Source organism: Temnothorax nylanderi, unplaced genomic scaffold, assembly GCF_030848795.1.
Source record: "Temnothorax nylanderi isolate EJ_2023f unplaced genomic scaffold, tnyl_v1.0 TNYL_tig0005_pilon, whole genome shotgun sequence".
Lineage (NCBI taxonomy): Eukaryota > Metazoa > Arthropoda > Insecta > Hymenoptera > Formicidae > Temnothorax > Temnothorax nylanderi.
In genome coordinates this window covers 1,405,871-1,431,710 of record NW_027249067.1, presented here as the reverse complement: position 1 = coordinate 1,431,710, position 25,840 = coordinate 1,405,871, and the positions used below count along the sequence as shown (strand labels likewise).

The following is a 25,840-nucleotide window of genomic DNA, read 5'->3' as shown; positions in this document are numbered from 1 at the left end:
CACTCAAATTATTCTGCCGTACAGAATATCTCACGGTACACATGTATACGTCACGCTGTCGGGGAAGGAGATTTTAATATGCCATTCCTGTGCATCGTCGCACGATTTCTCGTAATACTTGCGCGATAAAATCTACATTACTTATCTCGCGAATCCGTCCAACTTGCTCGAGAAAGTGGTCCTGCCAAAGGGAAGCGATCGCGAAACGCGCGATGGTCCGAATTTATGAACGCCATCGAACGTCCAGACCGCTCTGTTTTCGCTCTTCGCTTTTTTTTTCCCCAAGGCTTGCTCTCCCTCGTAATCTCAATAATTACTATTCACGGGAGGGAAAAAATACATCGGTGCAAACTGAATCGGGCGAAAAGTTAGCGAGGAGACAAAGAGTCAGAGTCGAGGGGAGACGAAAAAGCGAATAAAGTAGAAAAGTGGCGGTTGGCGGGGTTGAGGGAGGAAGGGAGAAAGAGAGTACACTCATATTGAGATGTATCCTAGTATCTGTATCCCTATAGTAAGAGAAAGAGAAAGAGAGATAGTGAGAGAGAGAGAGAGAGAGAGAGAGAGAGAGAGAAGCCGCGTCGTCATGGCGACCGTATCGATCCCCCGCGGGTCGCGGAGGTATGTACGAAACGATTCGCAGTTAGCGAATTCTATCCTGGCGCGTTAATACGAGTAGGCTCTGCCGGAGTTGCGAGTTGTGCTAGATCGAACCTCCGCGCATATCCGTACGATAGTTACCCGAGAGTTAGGCGAGCGAGAGCGAGCGCCCGGGCCCAGCCGCAAATTAATTCTCGCGTCCCCGAGGCGAGTCGTCGCTCGTTCCGGCTCCCGCTCTCGCTCTTGGGAATTCGTCCTGGGAATCCGATGCGATTCAGTCCGACTTACATCGTATCACATGGAAACTCTATGTATTGTTATGCTCATCGATATTGGAAACTCGTGGGATATTAACAAACGAGAGATTCCACGATACAAAAATCTCCTATTTTTCCCCTCATATTTGATAACAACTATCGAATTCGAATTTTTATGCCAACGTTGAACACATTCCTCCGTATTATATAAGTAAACCAGCGGAGAATCAGCGAGGAACGGCTTGGAGCGTTTGATATACGACCAACACTTTCGCGACTAGACGTTTCGGTGTCGTAACGAAAACAAGCGCGCGACGAAACTGGAACGGTGGAATTAAATTACATATCTTTGACAGGTGCGACGGCGGATCCGGCGATCAGGCCGATTCCTCGCCCCGGCCGGCTGTTGAGCCAAGGTTGCATTTATGCTCCAGGTGCAAAACGTTTCAGTTTCCAGACCTAAAAGCATTTTTTTCTCTCGAAATTAACTTTTAGGCCATCAATTCGATGGGATCATTAAGCCGATGTTGAGCTGCGCCGAAATTTCTTTTCGTGAAATTAAAACGTTTTCCGGGAGATTATCTTTCAGTCTATTTCCACGAATTACATTACTATGTCGATGTTAATTGCTGAGACGAGCGCGATGTTGAAAATTAATATCATTATTACGAACGTGACTGGACAAACGTCACAATGTACACGTCGCGCGAAAATGCCTCTAAAGTTTATTTAGTACGGACTAGGGGTAACGAGGTCGTTGAACTTCCGGCACTTCCGCCGTACAACGTCATCGTCGGCATTATCCCTTGAAGGATCGTTATCCTCCTGTCGCAAAATCTTCCTACCTAAATTGCCGATAGAAAAGATAACAACCGTGACTGACAAAGAGCCGTTTGCGTAAAGGAGTAAACTTTCCGTGAGACAACCGCAGCGATAGAAAGCGAAGATGCGCTTGCTGGTACAAGTTGGCACGATCATTGACATCTCCTTTGGAAAAGATATTTTTGGTTACGTCGCGAATAATCGCGCGTGATCAAGTTTCCGCAAAGCGGTCGCCGTACGTTGCGGGAGCTCGATTCGAGCTCGTACAATAGTGGCAACACGCAAAGAATCAGGGATAATAATCCATCCAGAAAAACCAGGATAATATATTTATGTACGATCGATTTTTTTCAACGCCGGACGATTAAAACAGAATTTTATTTTACGCGACTTGCACTTCGGCAATGCGTAACTGCCAGTGCCGATCTATTTATATCGTCGTTCCATTTCTTTTCCCATTCATCGTCGGTTGTCCGTGCAAGGTGCGAAATTATCCTCGTCTGCCGAGGAAGAGGAATGTTGCCGGTTCGGAGAATGCCTTCCTTCCAGTTTGACTAGTCGCACTCATCGGCACAACAAAGGGCCTCTCGGCGACAGACGGTGGATGACCTGCGCCAGGCGATCCGGTGTTTTCACAAACGCCAACACGCACACGTGTGCAAACGCGTGTGATCCACAGGCCACGGGGTCCATTTAAAGATCACCATCTCAGCGGGAAGTGAAAAAAAAGTGACAGGTCTGTTGTGCACCTATAACGGCGCGACTCTCTGCGCGCCACATGGGCTCGCAAGACGTTCGTTCGTCCTCACCTATACCGCACGAAACGCGATGTTTAAGCAAAACCCGTTGGCTTTTCATCGGCTATCGCTTTCAGAGATACTCGCGGATACAGTTACGATATTTACATTTGCCTCGAGTCAAAGAGTATTCGCACTTGTGTCGATACGATCTTGAAATTAAATAAGATAAATATTTATTCGTTTTACAACCTGATTTTTACTCGATATATTTTTACTTGATGTTTTACATTCGCGTTTATACCAGCAGGAATGGAGACTTTAGATCAATGCAAAGACGTGGAATAGACGCGTCTTTTTTAGTTTGTTGCCGTTAGAGTCGCACTAAACGTCCGACACCCCGTCGGCTTTTGGATTTTAAAGCTTAAACATGCGTAAAAGCATTTTTTCCGGTTTGCCTGAGTTACTGAAAGAGCTCGGCTTTAAATGTATCGATAGAAAAAGAGAGATCTCGTCACAACGATGCCAACGTCAGCTGTTCATTGGATATCTTTTTCAAATTCTCGAGGAGAGGACCTAATTATTCATTTAGAAGCGAATTCTAAAAAAAACTTCTCTGATATCGCATTTACGTGGTATAATTATTCGAGATATCCGATCAATATTCTAATTAGCAGTTGGCATGATTGTGATTACATATAGTAGTCAATTACGATCACGATGTACGTTATATATGAACATTATATATGAACATTTCGATAAATTTGCGCGATTTAACAGAGTGCTTGAAAACAGAGACTCTTCCGCGTGCCGATAGACTTCGCAAGATTTTATTTCCAGATTACCCGGACAGGTATAATCCCGCCGGAAATAGCGGGCACTTTTCGCGGCAGACGGGCAGCCGTTATCCAGGCTGGCTCGCGTGTGAGCGCTTCATATTTAAGCTGCTCGTTTCCCATTCGAAACGCCCGGAATCAGTCCCGCGTTATCTCGTCGCGTTTGCACCTTCGTACGCGAGACTGCTGGAAACTTTCGATACTCGAAACATTCCGTGCAGAAATCTTATTTCGTCGCGCTTGTTACCCTGGTGTAAGGCGCGAAGAGATCGAACAGCAATTTCGCGCGTGACATCGCCTCTGAAGAAAATTGAAGTTTTTGTTTCGGATCCCGGATGTGTACCGCGCCGCGTCCTCGACTTGCCTGAATTCCAACGTATACCGGAATACGACGATTCGCGCGTACGAAAGTTACCTCTTCCGGGTCTTCATTTCGCGACGGCGGCGGTGGCGGCGGCGGCGGCGTAAAAAGTTTTGTTCCCTCGCTGCGGGAACACGGTCGAGTTTCTCCGTGCGGCTGGCTGTTTGTTGAGAGACGACACTTCCTGTTGACACGCGATTGCACGTACCTCCGGCAATACGATCGGCCGCATCGCGTATCGGAAATATCGATTCGCGTTTGTCACAGACCTGGGATTCGCACTTTTGTCTCGATAGAAAAAAAGGGGCACGCGTTCCTCGACGAAAAGAGAACGCGTCGCGCTCGCATCTCTTCGCTCGATCTTCCGTCGGATATTTTCCGAGCGCGCGGTATCTCTCGTACGAAGGCACGCGAGTCAATGTAATTCCGTTTGTGGTCGCGCGGTTCGACCGCTTGCTGACCGGAAACTACATGCGCGACGTGTAATTAAAGTCAGGAATTTTGCGCGTAAACCGCATGTGCATGCGTCGCGTTCCGTTCAAACGGGTCTGCGCTCGCAAAACACCGACGGTGGTTCTAATTACGCGCTCAGCTGCAGAAATTCTCACGAATCGATGAAGTGTACATTTAAAAATCGGCGCGATAATTCCAGAAGACTATTTAATGACATTTGCGCGCCGTTTAAATCACATTTTGATAAGCGAAGAAATCATATTTTCTCAATCGCGGAGAGACGGCTCGAGGGACTTCACGCTATTCGTAGTATTTTTCAATGAGAAAATTATCGGATTCATTATTTGATAGGAGATTTAGGAGAATGACGAAAAAGGATGAATAGGTTGATAGGTTGCCCAAAGGAGTTTAAGCGAAGGAGGTGGAGATGAAGGAAAAAGACCCTGTCAGCATTCCGACTCCCTTCTCTTTCCTCCCTCTTCTGTCATGCACCGAGATGAAGTATCTGGCATTTCCGATATCAAGCAATTTTGCACTTGGCGCTTCGAAAGCGCCGAGAAAATATTTCACTTTCAGAAATATTTAATATACAGGTATTTTAAATATGCAGGTTACTGGTTTCGCATTTAGAAGTGTCACATCATATCGTATTTTCTTATTGTATTTTTAAAATTTATTTATTCATATTCCGTAATTAGTGAATGGTTGCGTTTGTACAAAAAGATAATATACTACACTTTAGTCTAATTTTTTACAGCGACAATAAGCATTTTATCTAAAGGATGAATAAGTTGACAGGTTAGCCAAAGGAGTTTAAGCAAAAGAGATGGAGATGAGGGAAAAAGACCCTGTCAGCATTCCGCCTCTCTTCTCTTTTCTTCCTCTTCTGTCATGCATCGAGATGCAATCTGGCATTTCCGATATCAAGCAATTTTCTAACGATCCAACTCTTTTCGAAATGCCCACGAAATTTTTAACGAACGTTCCGCGAATATGGTCTGTAAATTTCACTCAAATTTCCAAGGATATTTTTAATTTATTCGAGCGCGCGGTAAAAGTGCACTTTTGCAGCGTCATCTTTATATTTTTATAAACTCCTTTTAACACGAAAGAAACGGTCTAATAATCATATCCGCGAGAGTGCCGCACAGGATTTTTGCAAAAGTTCCGTGATATTGTTTAGAATTTTCGCACGACGCGCTTTTAGCTTTTATCAAAAACCAACGTCGCAATATGCAATAAAATCATATCTTTTCAAAATCAATTGGATTTTAGTCTATTTTTATTTGTACAACAAAACGCCTCTAATATTCCATATTTAAATAGATATCTAACTATAGTACAAGCCGTACTAAAATTTGAAATCCCTTTTTCGATACTCTGCTTTTTCGACAGCCGTCAGCCACGCGTAACTGCTTACGCATTATCGGCTCCCGAAGTCGATTGAAAGCATCCTTAAGCTCCTTTGGAAGAGTTAGATGTGTGCGTTTGAGCCTTCAACTGTGCGCTATTTCCTTGTCCTTCGACGGCACGACGACATAATAGGATGCGCTTGTCGGAATTAATGATCTGTGAACACGTAACTACCCCACGATGTCTCGGAGTTAGCCAACCCTCGGACCGACCTGCCAATTCCTCAAAATAACGTGTTCAACATAATTATATATAAATGAAATTATAAATGAAAAGTGTGTATATTAATAACACTTGATAACATTTTCGCAAACTTATCGTTCACGATTGTTTAAAAAAAGCGCAAATGCATTAATGAATTTCTATATTTTTTTGATACGAAACTTCATATAGTTTTATTTTCTAGTAAAGAAAATGTTAAAATGTTTTTTTGGAAACAATCATTGTCTTGAAAGCCTGTATGACAATGTAAACGTCAAATACTTTCTTAAAACTTTGATTTTATTTAAAAAATTTAAACTATATAGTCTTCTTGAATTATCCTAGATATCCTAGATAAGTACAATCGTATTCGAATATTCGCAACCTTGATCAAGACTTTAATATAATAATTAAACAGTGGACACGTTCTCACTAAATGAGCGTCCCTGTTTGATCCGTATCCGCTCGAGACACTCGTTTCGTAATAACGAGACTGTCCTGACGAAGACAAATGTCAAGCAGTGGTAATAATGCATCGTGTTTCGTCCACGAGTTTCTCCGGTACGTGTATCTCAGACGTATACATCACGGTAGGCTATATTTCATATCCGTAGCCGTTGCCGACCGAGAATCGTCGATGGAATCGTCCATTTCGTCGCGGGGTGTGGACGTGGCTTTTGTTCCGTGAATTTCACTCTCGTGCCACGAAGATTCTGCATTTTTTACATTCGTCGATCAACGAAGACATCTCTCTCGTGGGGAGGGTATCTCATACCGATTTATCTCGATGAAGTGAACACGCCTCGTGTCGATAACGTGCTTCGACGAAATTGGCTTAATGGTTGATCATTGCCATTGAGAGATTTGCATACTGTGAGAGGCTTTTGCATATATACGTAATGACCTAAATGCATAGGAGCCGACGCGAGTACGTTCACGGCAACGGGGATGAGAGGCATCGCATTGATGTAAGAAGATTAATGAAATCGGTTCTCTTCGAGGCGAAGCGAGACGCGCTTCCTCGGCGTGGTATGATTTTACGGGAGCTCTCCGTACGCGAGTACGCGGCATTGTGCGGTTTGATTAATGCGACAGATATGATCGATAAGTTTCGCAATCATCGGTGGATATAGCTTCTGAAGGCAGTGCTCGCCTTTTTTAAAATTGATGAGGTCGCGGTGGCGTTTTTTCAATTAAATTTCGATTGACTTCTGTCCCCCCCCCCCCCATTTTTTTACAAGAAACTTCGAACGGACGTATGAAACAATTTAAAAAATAATGAACGCGGAATTCCTCTCTCTCGTTCGATTTCTTCTTGTATGAATAACGGTGAAGGTGGTTTTTGGCGAATACACCGAAGCTCGTTCCGTCGTTTTTTACACGCCGTTCATCAAGACGATCTCTGGACGACGGAGGGATCTTCACGCGGGATTAAATCGGCTACACAGAACGTTGCCTTACGTACGGCAACGTGACGTATCGCATTACGGCAAAATGGCTCTTTGTCCTGGTTTTCGCGCGGCGAGGGTGGGCGACTTCTTTCAGGGTGCAACGGCAGAAAGGGATTCTGAAATATGAGTAGGAGCTGCGCCAGAAAGGTCCTCTGTACACCACCTTCGAATCTTCGCCGCCGCACAATCGCCGTAGCGCCCGAGTATGCGTCGTCCTTCCCTTTTTATTCGTACGACATTCGATTTTGACATTTTAATAGATGAATCGAAATATCTTTAAGTGAAATTGCGCGAACGTGGAATCAGTGGTAATTATGGAGAGATGAGGAATTTTTTGAAGTAAATTTTTATATGGAACGGAGATATAATTATATCTATATAGCTTCATTTATGTATAACTTGGTTTATTTAAAGCTGAATATGGATAAATGTTTTTTGAATCTAATAAAACAATGTTAATCTTTTAACTACATGTATATGCATGTACGTTCAGCTAGAGAATGGAAGAACGAACAGTAAATCTCAAAAATTCATGCTATCGTATTAACCGAAACTCGCTTTATCTGCGAAACGGCCATCGACCTTTCCAGGCGAACATTTCGAAAATCAATTTTATCGACAACAGCTATTCGCCTTGCTTTCCAAAACGATCCCGTTTTATTTCCATAATACTCGCTGAATCTACTTCCGGTCCGGAAGAGCCATCTCGCTCGACCGCAAATTCAATACCGCCGTCACCGAGGCCTCGATATAAAAATCGACGAGAACATTCCGGCCGATGGAGAGGACGGGGTTCGTCGCCGGGTGATATTACGCTCAACTACGGAAAGCTGCCGCTTCTCTGCCGGAAGGACCTCCGACAATCGAGACAATACGTGAAAGATCCCAAAGGGTGTGAGACATCCTATACAAAAAAAATTACCTGATTTGCATACAAGAACTCGAAAAATATATTGGGAGAATATATTCTTCAAAGTTGCATCAACAATTGGTGAATTATCGATAATTTAATTATTCCACACATATAATATATAAGAGCAATATTTCACAAGTATATTTGCAAAATATGTAAATGCAGGTAATATATGTACGTCGATATAAGAGCTTTCGGAAATTTCTCCCCTTTTTCTTGATTTCTTTTTTCCAAAACGAGGCGCTTTGTAATCGACATAGATTTATGAGTTAAAGTTAAGTATATCGAGGCAAGACCTTTCCTCTTCTTTTCTCTTTCTCTCAACTCCCATCGCGATCGAATCTCGATGCAAGGCATTGAACACTCAATGAACTTAAATTAACTCAAAATTGCAGCAGTTCTCAGTGTCAGGCGATATAAATTTGACCTATTTCTCAGTTCGAGTTTAATTACGATTCTCCTCTGATATTGAGGAAACATACGGGAAATAATGGTATAAAAAAATTGGTTAATAAAATACCGCCCTAAAACGAAACTATCCAATTTTACGTGAAAGCTTTTATTATAGCGGGCGATGGACGATAAAAATCTTTCGTATTTGCTTACGCGAGTTCATCGACAACGTTGATACGATATATACGCGGCGCGAGATGGAAGTTTTCGGTATGCGTTGAACGTCGCTCGCGTATATTATCTGCAGCAGACAGTTCTCACGCGGCACGAAAGCGGAAGAGGAATAAACAATTTTTATGGGCCGAAGATAAAAATTGAAATCTCTCTCACGGGTGCCCCTTTTCATACGTCCCAGCGCCGCTTTTCGAGCTGCTGCCGGCGAATATCGATCCTCCGTCGAGGTCGATGCACCGACGTTGCGCTACGCGAAATTCATTTTCAGGGATCCCCCGGGGGAGGCGTTCTGGAAATTCACGACTGGAAGTAACGGGGCAGAGCAAAAATGTCAATCGCGATTGCGGGAAGTAAAAAGAGCCTTTGTCGCTTCGTATCGCGTCGATACGTTGAAAGGCGCGGCGATATCCCGCGCGTCTGTCGACACGCATTTCGTTTCGATTCGCCTTCCTATCGCACTTTATTCCCGGACCCGCCACATGGAGCAGGAGGATTCTGGATATAAAACCACATATACGCACGCACAAAATTTGCATACAATATTTATTCTAGCAGATCACTGTGTTTATATTCTTTCGCCAGATTTGCTACACGCGGCGCTTCTGTTTAAAATACATTACGAACACGGAAAGAACGGTTTTGCTGAAGTATCTAAAAATTTAGCTAGATACAGATTTGAAAATAATTTTTTGGACTATCAAAATAATTATGTAGAACACTCAAGCTGATTGCTAAAATGTCAAAATTTTTTACAGCGCACGGAAAAAAAGACTTGGTTGAGATAAGAGAAAAAATGGTCGCCTTGACCAAGACTTGGTCGAGGCGACCATTTTTTCTCTTATCTCAACCAAGTCTTTTTTTCCGTGCGTTATCATCACACTTCAGCAACCTACTATAATTATTTTGATGGTGCAACAAAATTATTTTTAGATCTGTATCTAGCTAAATTTTTAGATTACTTCAGCAAAACCGTTCCGTGAACATTTTACACGTTTTATGGTAAGCAGTTTTTATTATTATATCCAATCACCCGACGATTAATTGATAGTTACAAAGTTGCGATTATTGTGTAGCAAAAACGACGGTTTTGCGCTAAATATCGCTTTTAATTAAGCTGCTCGATGCTTCCCGAAATTCCTGGCATTTCTAAGGTATTTCATTAGCGTCGCTCGAGGACGAGAGAGCTCCAGCAGTCAAGTAAGGTTTGTTTCCTACGAGGATCCTTTGTAATAATAGTTCATGCACGGTGTCGTCATCTACGAAGAGCGTAAAAGCTCTTGTTCCTAGGGGCGGGAAGTATCGCAAGAAATAGTCCACCAGTCCCTTTGATAACGGAAGCAATTACGCAACGCACCGAGATAATCGGATTTGCCAGCTACACGTATATTTCTTCCAATTTATCGTCCGATGTGCTATTTAAATATCGCCTTATCTAAAGCGTCTATTTAATCTAATCTATATTGATAATTCTATGACAGATCTATGATATCATAGAAAATAATATCTGTATCGGAGACTAAACCTGAAATGAAATTAAACGGAATACAGTGAAATCACAGAATTATAAATTAGAAAAATAAATTAAGCACAGAAAAATAAATTAGATTGCTCCAAAAATAGTGCGAGGTCACGCTGCGTTTCGTTCTAAACCTTATTCTAAAACAATCTAAACGCAGCTGCCTTCTGCCGTGCAGTTGCGCGTGTCGGAGTTCCAATTTTTATGAGGGAAAGCAACTTTTGTGATATATCTCGCGGGAGAGCTCCACGAGGAGAGAAGAAGACCCACACGTACTACCAGCTGGGAAAACCACGCGAGGAGGCATGAGCTAGGAAACAAAGCGTGAGAGCGCCGTTATTTTCGGTGGAAATTAACGGGACGGTATGCGATTATCGATTTCGCCCGTGCGTTCCCGCGGGAAGTAGTGCGTAAAACGCATCGTACAACTGTACAATGTTATAAATAATAGACACTTTAAATTCTTCCAAGAATTACAATTTTATTTATTTTTAATTTGCAACTTTTAATGTCGGCAGCATTTTAATCTAATAAAATTGGTATAATAAAAGTTTCCTCGGCTTTTATATATAACTGCTTGACTTCTAACTAATACATATTTAGATAAAGAGTATACGTGTTAAATCGCTAATGCCGACAAAAGTTCTCTCCCAGGTCGTTTAGAGGATAAAAGATGTGTTCTTCAGAAGTCGGTGACGTCTCGTATGTGCAGCTCGTCAGCTTGCATTATCTCGTGCGATTTGTAAATGCAACTCGAGGCAAGATCTTGCGAAAAGCATCCCCGGGCGTAAAGTGTGACGCGGATCGGCCCGTACCGAGTTTAACATGCTCCGCTAAACGCGCGCGTCCGCTGAATAATGCACGGCTCTTTTATTCCCGTAAGCGACGTTCTCCAAGAGCGAGAGCGGACTCGCGGGGGCGTAGCTCGTGGGCGCGGCATGTTTTATCGTTCCCCATCGCTATGAAAAAGACCGGTGTGTCCCGACAAATCCTGGTCACGCGAATGGATAAATCTTTTTTGATGTTAGACGCGACTTCGGAAAAGGCTCACCGCAACGCGCCATTTCCGCGGAAGAATCGCTTTTGAAAGAGTTCGCCCAAAATATTGTAAAATAATTTACTATAAAATCACCCTCAAAGAGAAATAAATCTCTTTATCAAAAAAGTTAAGTATTAGTGTAAGACTGTAAGAGATTAACACTTTTCGTATTAAAAACAAATCTTATATTCAGAGAAAGAAATCTTGGGCTTTACTTTGCTCAGTTTTCGTTGTTCAATTTTTTCGACACGTATAAATTTTGGCATATTAAAAAAAAAAGTGAAAATAACCAACGTGCCTTGCAAGACGAAGCACGAGAAAATGGGCCTTGCCGCCGAAAGAGCGAAAACGCAGGGGATGAAAACGCTCGCGCGCATAGCGAAAATGAGCGAGAACAAGAGGGCATTACGCAAATGAGGAGAGCATGGATGGAAGTGCCGGAGCCCGGGCTCTCGTTGGGAAAACAACGGTTAATGCCCGTGGGTTGTAATAGGAAAAGTGTCTCTCCTCTCTGCTGTGGAATTTGAAAAAAGGATTAAAGTCGGAATAAAATGGATCGAGGGTGGTAATGCGCGTTAACCCCCTCAGGACACTAAGATGTCTCCTGAACGTTTTAAACGTATCTTTCACATCTCTGTTCAATTATTATTTTTAGTTATTGAAGGCACACGCGATGATGAAAGATTAATATTTTTGCAAGAAATGTTTTTACATTTATATTTGGTTTATTTACACACTGCGTTTTGCGACTCGTTTGACAAATCCCATTGACGAATACGAAAATATTAACACTGATTTTTCTAATGAATTTAAAAATGGAGTTTTTATACGTCGCGAAACATTCTGTATGTTATTGTTCTATTGTGCAATAAAAAGCTTGCAAATCTGCAAAGAATAAGGTTGAAAAAAAGAAGGTCTAGACAGTTATTCGAGCAAGTCCCGTGGCGGCTCTTAACGAATCGTGGCGCCAACAAAATATATCCGACAATTACTAATCGTTCGGTATTCGAGTGATGAAAGCGTTAAGTTCAGTTTGTTTAAGTGAGTGCGAGGGGTTCCAGAATGGGAATTTGTCTATGGTCTCTGAGAGGAAGTTCAAGCCTTTAACGATTTAAGGTATTAGTTCGCAGAAGGACTTTTTTTCGATCTCCTGTCTTATTTCGAAGAGACGAAGAAAAATTTGTATAATATGTTGAGAATTATATTTAATTCACAGTACAGTTCACGGAAAGTCCGCGTCGAAAGAAAAATTCTAATCCGACGAAAATTCGCGCGGTAAGCGAACACGCGGTCGTTTGGAATTCGCCAATTTGTTGTTCCACGTACCAATCGACGTGAAATTGACGAGCGCGTATAGCTCACAATGGCTCATAATGAACGCGTCATTCCCGATGCGCTGCTGCGCGGCGCGGTGATTCAACCGGTTAACGAGGAGTTAGTTAATCATCGTGCTGCACGCGTGAGCTGCAGCCCGACGCGACGGTGAGGAAAGCCACGTGTTACCCTTGTAATGCATTTTATCACGTTGCAGAAAGGGGATTACGAGACGGGATTTTTGTTGCGTCACGTTACTTTCCTCTTACGTTACTTTTTCCGATCTCTCGTCGGCGCGAGAGCGTGACGAGAGATACGCGAACTTAAATTGAAGTTTATCAAGGCGGAAAGTTGAGTAATCCGCTTAAGGATGCATCGGTCGAGTTTCGACCGGCGCGGGCGCGCGTTTCTCGCACCTGCTCTACGAGCGCGATGAAAAGTTTCTCCCCAATTTGTACGCCCGGGACCCACGCGTTCGAGTCGAGCCCCCGCTGAAAAATCTGCGTGGCCGACTTTCCCCGGGTTAGGTTCCTCTATAGCGAATGTAAAACTTCCCTCATTCGATTTCCTTCTTCGCAAACACGAACCGATTCGAATATTATACTTACGAGCCGCGTTCGCTGCGTTCGATACGCAAATAGCAAATTCGATAAAACGATTCTATCAGAAAATGGCTTACATTTTGGGTACCAACTTGTCTATATGTCTAAAGAGGTTGAGATTCTTACACTAAATTCGTAGTGTCGAATTATACTCAATTTGAGTCATTTTTAACTATTGATAGGTCGCCACTACTCCTACTCAATATGTCATTAATTTAACTAAACCAATGGAGTTAAAATCATACTATTTTGTGTTAAAATAATACATTTCGATATATGGTTCGATGTATTATATATGGTAATACACATGTTCGATATATGGATTGAAAATAAAATATTAACTAACTTGAGGTATTAATTCAAATTTTATCTTTTAATATTTTACAGTGTAAATCTGTTTTAGAGAGGTACGTTCGTTTTTGTGACATTTTGATTCTTTAATACTTCAGAATTAGGACAATCGGATTTCGAAGAATCGCTTCTTGTCCTTTCTATTCATTATCCATGTATATTATTCAAATTGACTTGAAGCAAAAGGCATATGTAGCTCCAATGTCACATTACAAATTATCATACTAAAGCATTGGTTCGAGTTACAGTCTCCTTATATCCTGGTCATTTGCTAAACTGCAGTTTTATTTCTTCGCGAGAACACTGAGACAGTCTCTCCTCTCTCCTCCTCTCCTCTCTCTCTCCTCTTTATTATATTAAACGTTCTTGTGATTTCTACGATTCCGAGGTACGTCTAGTAGGCATATTTACATGTAGCTATTTCCTCACCCAAATTGAATCCTCTGTCTGTTCTGTGAGATGGCGAGTTTTCGGAATTTCTCAAAGCTGCAATTTATTGTCGATTAATTCTGTACAATTTGCGTTCTTTGCGAATAAAACTGTTCGTAACATAATAACTCTCGTAAGATAATAATTATGAAATGAATAGCTTAGCTTCCTGTGATTTTGGACATACAAACGATTGTCCTTTCTTTGAATGACGCGAAATTTTCCACGTACTTTTTGACATATTTGTTAAGTAACGTGAATGGCGCCGTTACCTAATAAAACCTCTCAAAAGTCGATTTAATCCCCCATTCCGGTCTTTTTACCGCGCGTTTTATCGCAAGACTTCGCGCCATACGACGTTATCGATCTTTTATCGGGGCTCAACGCTTCGACCGCGAAGAGAAACTCTCTCTAGAGAACAAGCTGAAAATTTGCAGCAAATGTGCGCGCGTGCGGTAGTTAACGAACCGTTATTCGGTCCCACCGGTCAACGCGTCGATAAAGAGACACTCTTTGATGTCCCACGATTGCACAACGACTATTTTTACCAATCACTTTTCCGTACTACTCGTTACTTTGTCCGCAAGAAAATAGAAATAACCGGAGACACAAGCAGACGTGTTTCGCGAAAAGCGAAAAACACAGTCGTGCGGGGACTACAATCGTCCTCGTGGAAAATAAAACCCTTTTTGATCCTTTGAAGCGTGATACGTTGTATGTTTCACCTTTTTGATCAATGTGTCGCTTTATTCTTTATGATCCCTCTTTCTATCGACTTGCATTCACTGTCCCTCGACAACACTATAATGCAGAGTACTTAATCAAATTGTGCCATATATTATTTCTACGTGCCTACGTAAGAAATATACTTCGAGCGCACAATTGGGAATGTATACCGCCGACGACACGACGATCATTCACGATTTGGAAACGACTAGATTTTGTTCTTCGCGAAGAGTTTCGGCGTAATACAAGATTTAATGCCGAAACGTGCGAGTCTCGCCGCACTTTCGAGGCGAGATAAGAACGTGTTATACGGAGGAAATGATTAGTAGTCCGCCGGTGAACTTTCCCAGGATTTGGGAGATCGCGATGCGATCTTCATCCGGACTCTCGTTATTTTAACAACAAAAAAAATCGTTTATTTTGTATACCTGAATTGTACTAAGTGCGTTTTCGAAAACATCAATTCAACTTTAGAATGATAGGTCTGCATCCGTTCCAGACGGTGAAATAACAAGCTCGTTGCACCGAGACGCGGGATTGTAGCGAATCTTTTATGAATCCCGCGCAACATGATTCCGCGCTCAGCCGTAAAACAGGCGCCGGTGAACAGAATACCGTATCGGTGAAGATAAAGGGAGAAATATTCTTCCGGGGTGTCGCGTACTGCGCGTACTGCGAATCGCGCGGTGCAAACTCGCGCACCACCACCGTGCCGTGTAACGGGCGAGGCGGATAAGGCGAATCCGGAATTAGATGCAAATTTCATCCGTTCCCCGGGAATTCGGGACTGCAATCGGGAGAGTGTAAAAGGTAGCGGTATATGTGGTCACACGTGTGCACTCGCGGTTCGAGTTTCATTTACGTGGAAGATAAACTTCGGTCGATGTTTGGCACGTGAAAAAATCCACGGATTTTCAAAAGCACCTATGGGAAAAGCTTGAGTAGCATTCTCGTCTCGTAAGAAAGTGCAGCGGGCTTTATCATTTATTTTATCAACGAACGTCACGCTTCCCGGATGATTACTGCCTGTAATAATGCAGCCGAATGCGCGCTTTATTGCGGCGCGATGATTATCGCGCTTTGAATGCTCGTCGGATAGCCGCAATTGTAAGTAGCAATCGCATTAGGCTGCCTACTGCGACAGTGGTACTGTGCGACTTAATGCGATTGCTTAAGCCCCGACAGTTCGATTATCCTATCGTACCTCCGCGCCGATCCTATATTTGCCGTATCCATGAAACGCAGATCCGAAGTGGAGTTTGAGACGGCGAGAGAATGAGAGAAAGAGAGAGCCGTCGCATATACTCTCGATCCGACGGAAATGACGTTACCGTGCTGCGGCCTATTATTAATGGAAATCCAATTTCTATTGATTCAATTTCAATTTGATTGTCGAGCATCCGGTTTGTGGAAATCGAGCATCGCTCTCTCTCTCGCGGCATACGCGTTTCGCGAATTGCGAATCTACAATGTAGAAGTATTCGCTTCGCATATCCGCCGCTCGTGAATACGTTTTAATAACGCATCTCGATCGTACATTGTTTCGGGCTATTGTTCCAATTTTGCACGATTTGCCTCCGGGATATAAAACAAAATAGCACCTCTGAAAGTTCTCTAATCAATTGCGAGAGGGGCTTGAAAAATAACTAGCTGACAGAATATCGATCCTTTTTTTTTCCAACACACATTTCTCATTTTCGCGAACTGGAACAGCTTTATCTCTTCTCTATTCTCCTCTACTTTTTTTTTTGCAACGAAAACGATATTAATGTGACGCGTGGCGGACGATAGCATTTTGTAAAATTAAATCGCAATCCGGTTGACGTCAACTCGATAGTGCCTCGCTTTTTCCGTTTGATCAAATTCCGTGTGAAAAAAAGCGCGATGCGGTCATGCGGAGCGATGGAAATTTTTGCAAATTGCCGGCTCTCGACAATTTGATTTCGATCCTCCTGGATCGCGGGACCGGCAAACCCGCGGCCATCCAAGCGAATTTCTCGACGCGGTGGCGGCTGTTGCTTTCGTTGAAACTGAAGGAAATTACATTGCGCGGCAAAACCTCGACTGCGAAGCTCGTTACGGTTCCCGCACCGAGATCCCGGGGAGTAAAAGGCGAGAGGGAAAAAAAAATGCATCGGTGCGCTTTTCATTCAAGAGCAGCGCGAGCGCTCGTCCGTCGGTGTGTGACTCGTTAGAAATTTTTCGCAATGAATCGCCGCGAGTTTCCGCGCCGAACATCACGGAGTGGGTTCGTAAACACGTGTACGAGGCTTATGCACGCTCTGCGTCCATTCATTAACTCGGTTGACTATTTTCAGAACGGGCGAGAGGTATGTACTTTCTCACCCGTTGTGCGTCTGTTCCGCGTAAGGTAGTCGATCGTGAATACGCGGAACGGCCGATCGTCGCGTCCATCGCGAGAAAGTGAAGAGCCGCGTTTTCCACTATTGATTCGGCGATACTTTCCGGGACAGTATTAGGCACTCGATGCCGCACTCTTGTTTGAAACTCGAACTTGCGCCCCCGTCGTCCAGCCGAAGATCGATAAAGCGCCGAGCAACATCCTGCGGAAACTGTCGCATATGTCGTTCGTGTTGGAAAAATTATACCACGACCATGTACATACCGTGATATAATCTGATCATAGACACAATTTTTCGATTTAATCTATTTATAGTACAGAACGAACAGGGTTTTGATGGATCTCTCGTTATTTCCACACGTTATTTTTATTATATTTTCATGTTATTTTCCTGCGATATCAAATTGTCTAAGCTCCTCGTGTCACTCTTTGTAATGTATCGTGGAAGTCGCGTATAAATAAGATCGTTATAAAAGTTTATATACGTGACGGACGATAACGATGATTGATGTCATCGATCAATTGCAATTATCGCTAACGAACGGTTCCTTTCGGTATTAGCCGAGTTATTCCTGGCGCTTCTAAACTTAATCAAGCGTGGACTTCGGTGAAAAAGCCCTCCTCTCGAGCCCGCATTGCGAGACGAATCCACTTACTCCCTTTGACTGCTTCGGCCATAGAAAACTATTTACTTATAGAATAATGTGAGGAATAAATCAATAAATAGTTATGGGAATTAGAGTATTATATGCGGTATAATTAGTATATTTTTTATCACTCGACATCGGGCGATGATGTAATACAGAAAGTGTCCCAATAACTCTTCTATCCCGACATTTTCATCTTCAATATGAAAAATACAAAAAATGTATGAAAATAAATTTTATTAATTATTAAATGATTTGAAAATACATTGCGATGCACATACGTGTTTTTTAATATCACTTTTTATCGAGAGATATTAAGAGAGACTATTTTTTTATACTTACTATTTATTTTAATAACTTTTATGATGTTACGAATTTTGTATTTGCAACAGTCAAAAATTGTGGATGAAACTATAATCTATCGCGATTAGGAATAATTTAGCTCGGTTTTGCCCGCCTCTCAACGGAAAGAACTGCCTGAGGCATTGTAATGTTTCATGGAGATACGGGCACACGTTGATAATTATTCCGTGCTTATGTTTCAAAGCACTCCCACGAAAGCCGACGATATCCCAGGAAGATTTTTATTTTCTCGAGCATTGGTACCGAGCTTACCTTTCGGAAAATCGTACATGCTAGGCAGTCTAGGCACGCCAACTCGCAAACTTATGAAATCGCACCCGCTCGTTAGGAACACGGGGGGACGATAATTAGAGAATATCGCTGTCGCGGCTAACTCGCGACGGACTACTTTTCTGCACGAGCCCGGTGCGTGTCGTAATTGTTGGACGAAGACGGGAAAAGAGCGCTGCGCAATTATTCTTCAGCTGTGCAACAGCGAGCATGCGAGCATACGCGAAAGAACATGTAGAGAAAGTTACATTTGTCACGAGCGACCCTGCCAACAGCGTATAATTTTTTTTTGTAATCTTCCGAGTGATGGTCGATAAATTACTTAACATTAATCCTCGTCGTTATCATCAACGATTTGCTATTTTGTTACAGATGGACAATCGGTGCCAACGCTCTGCGAACTTTCGGCACGATGCGTCGCGTCCCATATTCCCTTCGAGCTGGTGGAGCACTTTTATCCTCCTGTACCGGAGCAGCTTCAGCTGAGAATAGCCTTCTGGAGCTTTCCCGACAACGAGGAGGACATACGGCTTTATTCATGTCTCGCGAACGGTAGCGCCGACGAATTTCTTCGCGGCGAACATCTCTTTCGCGCGAAGACCGTTAAGGAGCCTCTACAAATCGGTAAGACACCCCTATATCACGATCACTTGAAGACAAATTTTCTGTTATAGCAAAGGAGGTCTTATGGAACTTCGTCTTGTCTGTTTTTATCATTTTATGAACTTCTAATGTTGACTAAATATATGATTAATAAATGATAAATCTTTGGAGAAAATTTAATAATACAGTGAGAATGTATAATAGATACAGACAAGAATTTTTATAAAAATTAGCAAGCAGGTTTTTTAAAAGGGCTCTGCAATAATATCTCTTCTTTGAATTTTCATTTTAAATCAGTTTTTTTATTGATCGCTTTCTCAATATATGCGCCATATTGCCATAGGATTTCATCTGAGTGCCAGCGTAAATCCGCAAACAAACGGGGTTAGAACACAGTTCAACGTCGCTGTAACCTTTGATCGGCGCAGGATTACATCATGTAATTGTACCTGCTCCTCGACGGCCTACTGGTGCGCGCACGTGGTAGCCGTTTGCCTGCACAGAATACACATGGTATGCGCATGTTAACTTTAGGAAGACTGGCATCGAGCTAGAAGAATGGAGGAAAATCTGAATGTCTAGTAAAATTTTTTCTTTTTTTTTCTTTTAAATATTTTCTACATAATCACATTGATGTGTAGTCACCATAGACATATATAATAGACTGAACATTGGACTGAACAAAGTGATATGCTTGCTGGGACGCTTTCCTTCTCTAATTCCTTGTCTAATTTCTTGTCTAATTGTGTAGTTCGTGGGAAGAAAAAAGGTAGGGAAAGATCCTTTAGATCTTTCGTACAGCTCTCCATTGGCAGTGTTCAGTCTATTATATACGTCTATGGTAGTCACAAATGAAATGTGCATTCCCTTATTACAGTTCTTTTTCCCCGATTGACATGGAAGGGCAGATTGTTTCAATGGCGCACAATGTTTTTTCAGCCAACGCAAGTATGTCTGAGGGCGCCGGTCAGCGAATCCCTGTCACGATTGCATCGGGAACAGCTCCAGAAGTTCGCTCAATATCTCATCAGTGAATTACCTCAGCAGATTTTGCCCACTGCCCAACGGCTCCTGGACGAGTTGCTCTCGAGCCAGCCAAGCGCTATTAACAGTTATTGTGGAGCACCAGATCCGACTGCTGGAGCATCCGCTCATGATCAGACCTCCTGGTACTTAGACGAGAAGACGTTGCACGATAACATCAAAAAGATTCTCATCAAGTTTTGCGTGCCGGCTCCCATAGTCTTTAGGTGAATAATAGCGCGCTAATTGACCGGCGAGCGCCTTTGTCGCGATAACAGTTTCACGTAATTTATTCCGCGATATCCTTTTCAGCGATGTTAATTATCTGAGCACCACCGCACCCCCAGCCGCTTCAGAATGGGCGTCATTGCTGCGACCGTTGAGAGGTCGCGAGCCGGAGGGCATGTGGAATCTCCTTTCCATCGTGCGCGAAATGTTCAAGAGAAATGACCGCAATGCCATACCTTTGCTAGAGATCATCACGGAAGAGTGTATGGCCTGCGAGCAGATCCTTGTTTGGTGGTTTAACACCAAAGTCGCATTACTAAATGGCACCGGATATGGCAGCAAGCATAATATGAACAGCAACGTACACGCTTCTCAACACGCGTGCTCGTCCCTATGCGACGAGATTGTGGTTCTCTGGCGATTGGCCGCTTTAAATCCTGGTCTATCGCCATCAGAGCGTGAGATGTTGCATGCTCAATTTATGGCTTGGCACTTGAAGATTATAGATAAAGTGAGCATCCTACATTCCCCTTTCTTCTTCAACCTTACGACGAAGTCAAGTTTAACAAGTTTAATTATGTGTTTAGGTCGCCAAGTGTCGTGGCAGTTCTGTGCCACACAATTCGCACAATAGAAGTAACAGTTCGCAGAAGGATTCTCTGAAACATGATCTCGCAGTCTTTACCGGATTTAAGTCGGCGCTTGAGGCTTGCTACCTTGATTGGGATGAATATGTCTTGCCGGGAATCACGTATACCGTCGAGAACAATCCTATGTATCACTGTCCCTTTACATGTTTTCGGCATGCTGGGGATACAAGGACGGAAGTCAATCAGGTTGGTAATCTAAGCCGTTTTTACAACAGCTTATAACGCTTAATTATGGCAATTGCCATATCGAGTTGAAAAAATATTAATTAAAGAATGATAAACGCGTTTTTCAGGTAAATTCCAGTTCAGCGGTATTGAATTATCAACCGCCAATTTCGCATCATCATGGTCGACGGCCGTTGAATGTCGGTCTTGTCGAGTTCAGTTACTTAGACAGACGACGGCTAAATCCGCGTGAATTCCCATTATGTTCGAGGAGCGGAGGCGGCGATGGAAATCGTAGCAGCGTTAGCTCCGAAGGTTTCTGTGAGAATGACACCGACATTCCCGATATATCTGAGTCTCAGGTTGTTCTCAGACAAGGTTGTGCTCAACTAAATAATTGCGGCGATACCGATTCGCAGGTCATTACTCTCTCATTTTTCACTCAAGTCTATCACACGATAAACATTAGTATTATTGCTTTTTTTGCGATATATTTCCCAAAATTACATTATGACAACATGTTATTTTAGGAAGGGGCTGGTAGCGAGTCATCTTCCAACAGTAACGTTAGTATGAAGAACGCTCAAGGCTCGGACAAGCATCGCTCAAACGCCTCGTCCGAGACACATAGTGATAGTAGTGATAGTAGTAATAACAAACCCGCCTGCGAAAACTCGAAGCGCAGTAGGACGAATATTGCGGAGTGCCGTGATAAATCGCGTGCGGTTGTGTCCAAAGGGGTCAGTGTTAAGAACGAACAAGAATCCGATCAGGAGAAGGAAGCCGGGAGGCCGTTCAAGGACGAGAGCTCCTCATCCAGTAGTGACAGTCCTTCCGGTGACGAGTACAATGTTTACTATTACGATCCAAAAGCTGTAACCAATAATAGTGGCCTGCCGAGTAAATATGCTAAAAGCAATATGCATACCGCTACCACTCAGGATGCCAGTGTAGTTCTAAATAATTTAAAGAAAACAGAAGACCCCTGGGACATTTTATTCGCGCGGGCAGAAGGACTTTATGCTCATGGTCATACGAGAGAAGCCTGTATTATTGGAGTACAGCTAGCCGAGGAACTTTTGGCCAATCCTCCCGATCTTATGATCGAGGGACCGCCAGTGCCGGTAAAGAACAAACGAAAAAGGGTATGTTCTTAAGATAAAGAATTCTTTCTGAAGATAGAAATTATCCGCTAGATTAAAATGAATCAAATGCTAAAGAAACATGTAATTTTGGCGTTACAGCAACATGTAAATCCAGCGTCACATCAGGTAACATGTCTTGCGTCAGCGACTTTAGCAAAATGTGGATTCCTGTGCACAGTACTTGCTGAGAATCCAGAATATCACAATCTGGCGTTTCGCGTGGGTCTTTTTGGCTTAGAGATGGCTAGACCACCGGCAAACACAAAACCTTTAGAAGTAAGATTAAACGGAACAACGAGACAAATTTTATTTTATGTCATTCGTGAAATTAATGGTTATCTTTAATTTAACTAGGTCAAATTGGCTCATCAAGAAAGCGAATTGGTAGTTTTGCTGAAAAGAATTCCCTTGGGACCGACTGAATTAGCTATGATAAAACAGAGAGCTGAACAATTGAGAGATGGAGTCATGAGATCGAGAGGACACGCGCTCTTACCTATCATGTTGGCGAGTTTTATATATGATGCACTTGATGTACCAAGTACGAAACATTCTCTTAATAATACGTATTTTCAACCTTTTAATAAATATCTAATTGAATTGTATTTATATTTATATGTGGAAAAAAATATTTCTTTGTCAAACAGAGAATAGAAATATGAAATATTTCACAGGAGTAAAACTACCTGCAGAGATCGATCCGAATCTTGGATTTGACGCCGCCGTAGCTGTTTTGGGATTGAAGGCAAACGTAAGTGAAGCAGATCATCCACTTCTTTGTGAAGGAACCCGCAGACAAAGGTAACATTCATATTATTAGTCCTATATAATATTAATGTATAATGTGTATAATTAATATATAATATTAATGTATAGCGTATAATATTACATACACATAATATGTGTACATGTGCGCGCGCGTATATTAATCTTTTTTTTTTGTTTCAGAGGAGATTTGGCTATTACTTTGCTCGTGCATTACAAAGATGATCCTGTAAAGTTGGCTAGAATAATGGATAAGTTGTTGGATCGAGATGTTCATCAACTTATTAAGTCACCTATTCTCAGTAGTTATTACACTTCTAATCCTCCTACAAAAAGCGAAGTAAGAACCTAAGATATTTCCTGCGATACTAAGCTTGCAAAATTTGCACGTAACGTTCAATGAGACATCTTGTAAAATTTTAGATGGCACGATTTGTTCACGATGAAGAACGTTCGTCTCCTCTAGCTGGGACTGATAACGGCGGTGAAAATATCATTGGCCCAAACAGCAGGCCTCATAGCAGTACAAGTGCGGAACTAGAGGGTGGTATAAGTACATTAAATATACAACCGCAAATTGTGCAGCCACCTGTGCCTATTAGAACTAAAGAAACACGGTATGTGTTTATAGAAATATTACATATATATTATGATGTGATATATTGTGTTGTGCATCAACTTATATTTGTTGTTTTGCTCATCTAGATATAAGAGCAAAAGACTATATCCGTCTATTCCCAATCAACCGTCAGAAGCAAGCGCGCACTTCATGTGCGAATTAGCGAAGACTGTCTTATCGAAGGCTGGTGGTACCAGTTCAACTTCGTTATTTACTCAACCATCTACTAGTCAAAATCATCATGGTCCCCATAGAGCACTTCACATGTGTGCTTTCCAACTTGGCTTATATGCCCTCGGTCTTCATAATTGCGTCAGCCCGAATTGGCTAAGTCGTACATACTCAAGTCATGTGTCCTGGATAACCGGTCAAGCAATGGAAATCGGAGCTCCAGCAATTTGGTTCCTCATTGATAGTTGGGAAGGACACCTGACGCCACCGGAAGCTGTCAGTATAGCTGATAAGTCTTCGAGAGGTAGCGATCCGAATATGGTTAGAGCAGCAGCGGAACTTGCTTTATCTTGCCTACCGCATGCACATGCGCTTAATCCTAATGAAATTCAGAGAGCTATATCTCAGGTATGTACAATGTAATCAGATATAATATATACAAACAAATAGCTATTAAATCTTTTATTTTTTTTCAGTGCAAGGAACAGAGCGAGGCCATGTTGGAGAAAGCTTGTGTCACTGTGGAGCACACTGCAAAAGGAGGTGGTGTTTATCCAGAAGTGCTTTTCCAGGTGGCAAAATATTGGTACGAATTATATCTTCGGGTAAGTTTGAGTGAAGCAAATTGTTACTTGGTAATACTTATATGTCGATTAATTTATTAAACATCTCTTTATACTTTTTCTTTGGTAGCAAACTCCCGGTGGAGATCAGGATGAAATTCCTCATGACCCTCTACAGTTGGATCTCAATGGAGTATTACTAGTTGATCCAGGACCTTCTGTTGATTTGACGAATACTCAAATGATGCCCGGACCGGCGCAGACGGTTGTCGTTACGAGCACACAACCACCTCCTCAGCACTATACTCATCCAACGATTACGACTCTGGCGCCTTTAGGTAAAACTGACGATTTTTCTTTTCTCAGAATTATCATTGAACTTTTTAAATATCATTGAACTTTTATAATGTTCTAGGAGTTGGCATGCCGTATGCCGTGAGCCCATATAGCTTTGTACATCCTCATCATTCTATCGCGACGTTCAGCGGTCCGATGCCCTCGCACAGAGTTGCTCTACCACCCGCACCGCACATGCAAATGTATCATCCATTTCCACATCATCCCGGACACCCTCAACATACACCGCATCCACATCATCCATCTCCGGCCGCTCCACCCCCGCCTGGACCGTACTACACACCGCAACCTCCACCAACACCGGGAACGCGCCACTTATACACGATGCAACAACCTATACCAGTAAGCATTATTCTACTGCTCATTTTTAGTCTCAGTATGTATTAGAAATATAATTTTCTATCTTTATTCAGGTCCAAGCAGGAGTAGCGGGTCCTCTTCCTGGACAAAACAGCTTACCTGGACCCGCGTTAGTTCAGACGCAGTCTATAATATCGACTGTGAGAGCTCAACCTCAGGTAATTCCCAACAGTACCGTGTACGTGGTAATGTAATATATCTAGCTATGGATAAAAATTGTTTATTTTTTTTATCCTAGGTTCATAGACAAAGTCAGACGTTTAATCAACAACAATTACGGACTCTCATCTCTGCATATCGTGTAGGTATGCTAGCGTTAGATACTTTAGCTCGCAGAGTACATGATGATCGGCCTCAAGCCAAATACGCGCGAAATCCGCCCTATGGGGAAGACGTTAAGTTCTTGCTCAGAGTTGCAAAACGGCTTGGCACGCAGTATATGCATCAACTCTGCATCTGTGCTGTAAATAGCATTGTGAGTCCTTTTGTCCTTCACCATGTTGCTCTGGAAGCGGCTCAATATCTTGCTAGAAACAATCCGGCGCTCATCGTACAGCACTTGAGATCTGCCTTGGCTCCGCTAGTACACAAATGCCAACAGATGTGAGTACCATTTTTTTTATTATATAAAAAGAAATAAATTAAAGATAGTTATACATAAATCTTGTCTTGAATCAAGTTATGTAAATCTTGTCAAAAAATAACTTGTGCGTTTTGATTTTAGGTACATTCAGTGCATGCATCAAAAGTTATATCATTTAACAGCTGGCGATTATGAAGAGTTTGCCAGTATTGTTTGCGCAGCAAGGGCTGCTTTTCAAATCAATCCTGAAGGAAATACTCAGTTTAAAGAGTGGTTACAATCGATCAAAAGGTAAATTCAAGTACAAAGATATTATAATGG

The 25,840-nt window shown here is 42.5% G+C and overlaps 1 protein-coding gene across 2 annotated transcripts in view; it reads left to right on the top strand.

Moving 5' to 3' along the window:
* Window positions 1-25,840, top strand: part of Dora (zinc finger SWIM domain-containing dorado) — a 60,913-nt gene that overhangs the window by 21,620 nt on the left and 13,453 nt on the right. The window contains exons 3-21 of one of the 2 annotated variants that reach the window (XM_071712616.1): window positions 18,660-18,911; window positions 19,234-19,403; window positions 19,830-20,140; window positions 20,226-20,652; window positions 20,729-20,977; window positions 21,085-21,375; window positions 21,487-22,101; window positions 22,201-22,377; window positions 22,456-22,642; window positions 22,776-22,902; window positions 23,050-23,206; window positions 23,290-23,483; window positions 23,572-24,064; window positions 24,133-24,261; window positions 24,350-24,557; window positions 24,635-24,918; window positions 24,990-25,094; window positions 25,175-25,539; window positions 25,661-25,810. In XM_071712616.1, coding sequence (XP_071568717.1) covers window positions 18,660-18,911; window positions 19,234-19,403; window positions 19,830-20,140; window positions 20,226-20,652; window positions 20,729-20,977; window positions 21,085-21,375; window positions 21,487-22,101; window positions 22,201-22,377; window positions 22,456-22,642; window positions 22,776-22,902; window positions 23,050-23,206; window positions 23,290-23,483; window positions 23,572-24,064; window positions 24,133-24,261; window positions 24,350-24,557; window positions 24,635-24,918; window positions 24,990-25,094; window positions 25,175-25,539; window positions 25,661-25,810 — 4,891 coding nt within the window. Of the gene's footprint in view, window positions 1-18,659; window positions 18,912-19,233; window positions 19,404-19,829; window positions 20,141-20,225; window positions 20,653-20,728; window positions 20,978-21,084; window positions 21,376-21,486; window positions 22,102-22,200; window positions 22,378-22,455; window positions 22,643-22,748; window positions 22,903-23,049; window positions 23,207-23,289; window positions 23,484-23,571; window positions 24,065-24,132; window positions 24,262-24,349; window positions 24,558-24,634; window positions 24,919-24,989; window positions 25,095-25,174; window positions 25,540-25,660; window positions 25,811-25,840 lie in introns of both variants that reach the window. The other variant, XM_071712612.1, reaches the window with a different exon arrangement.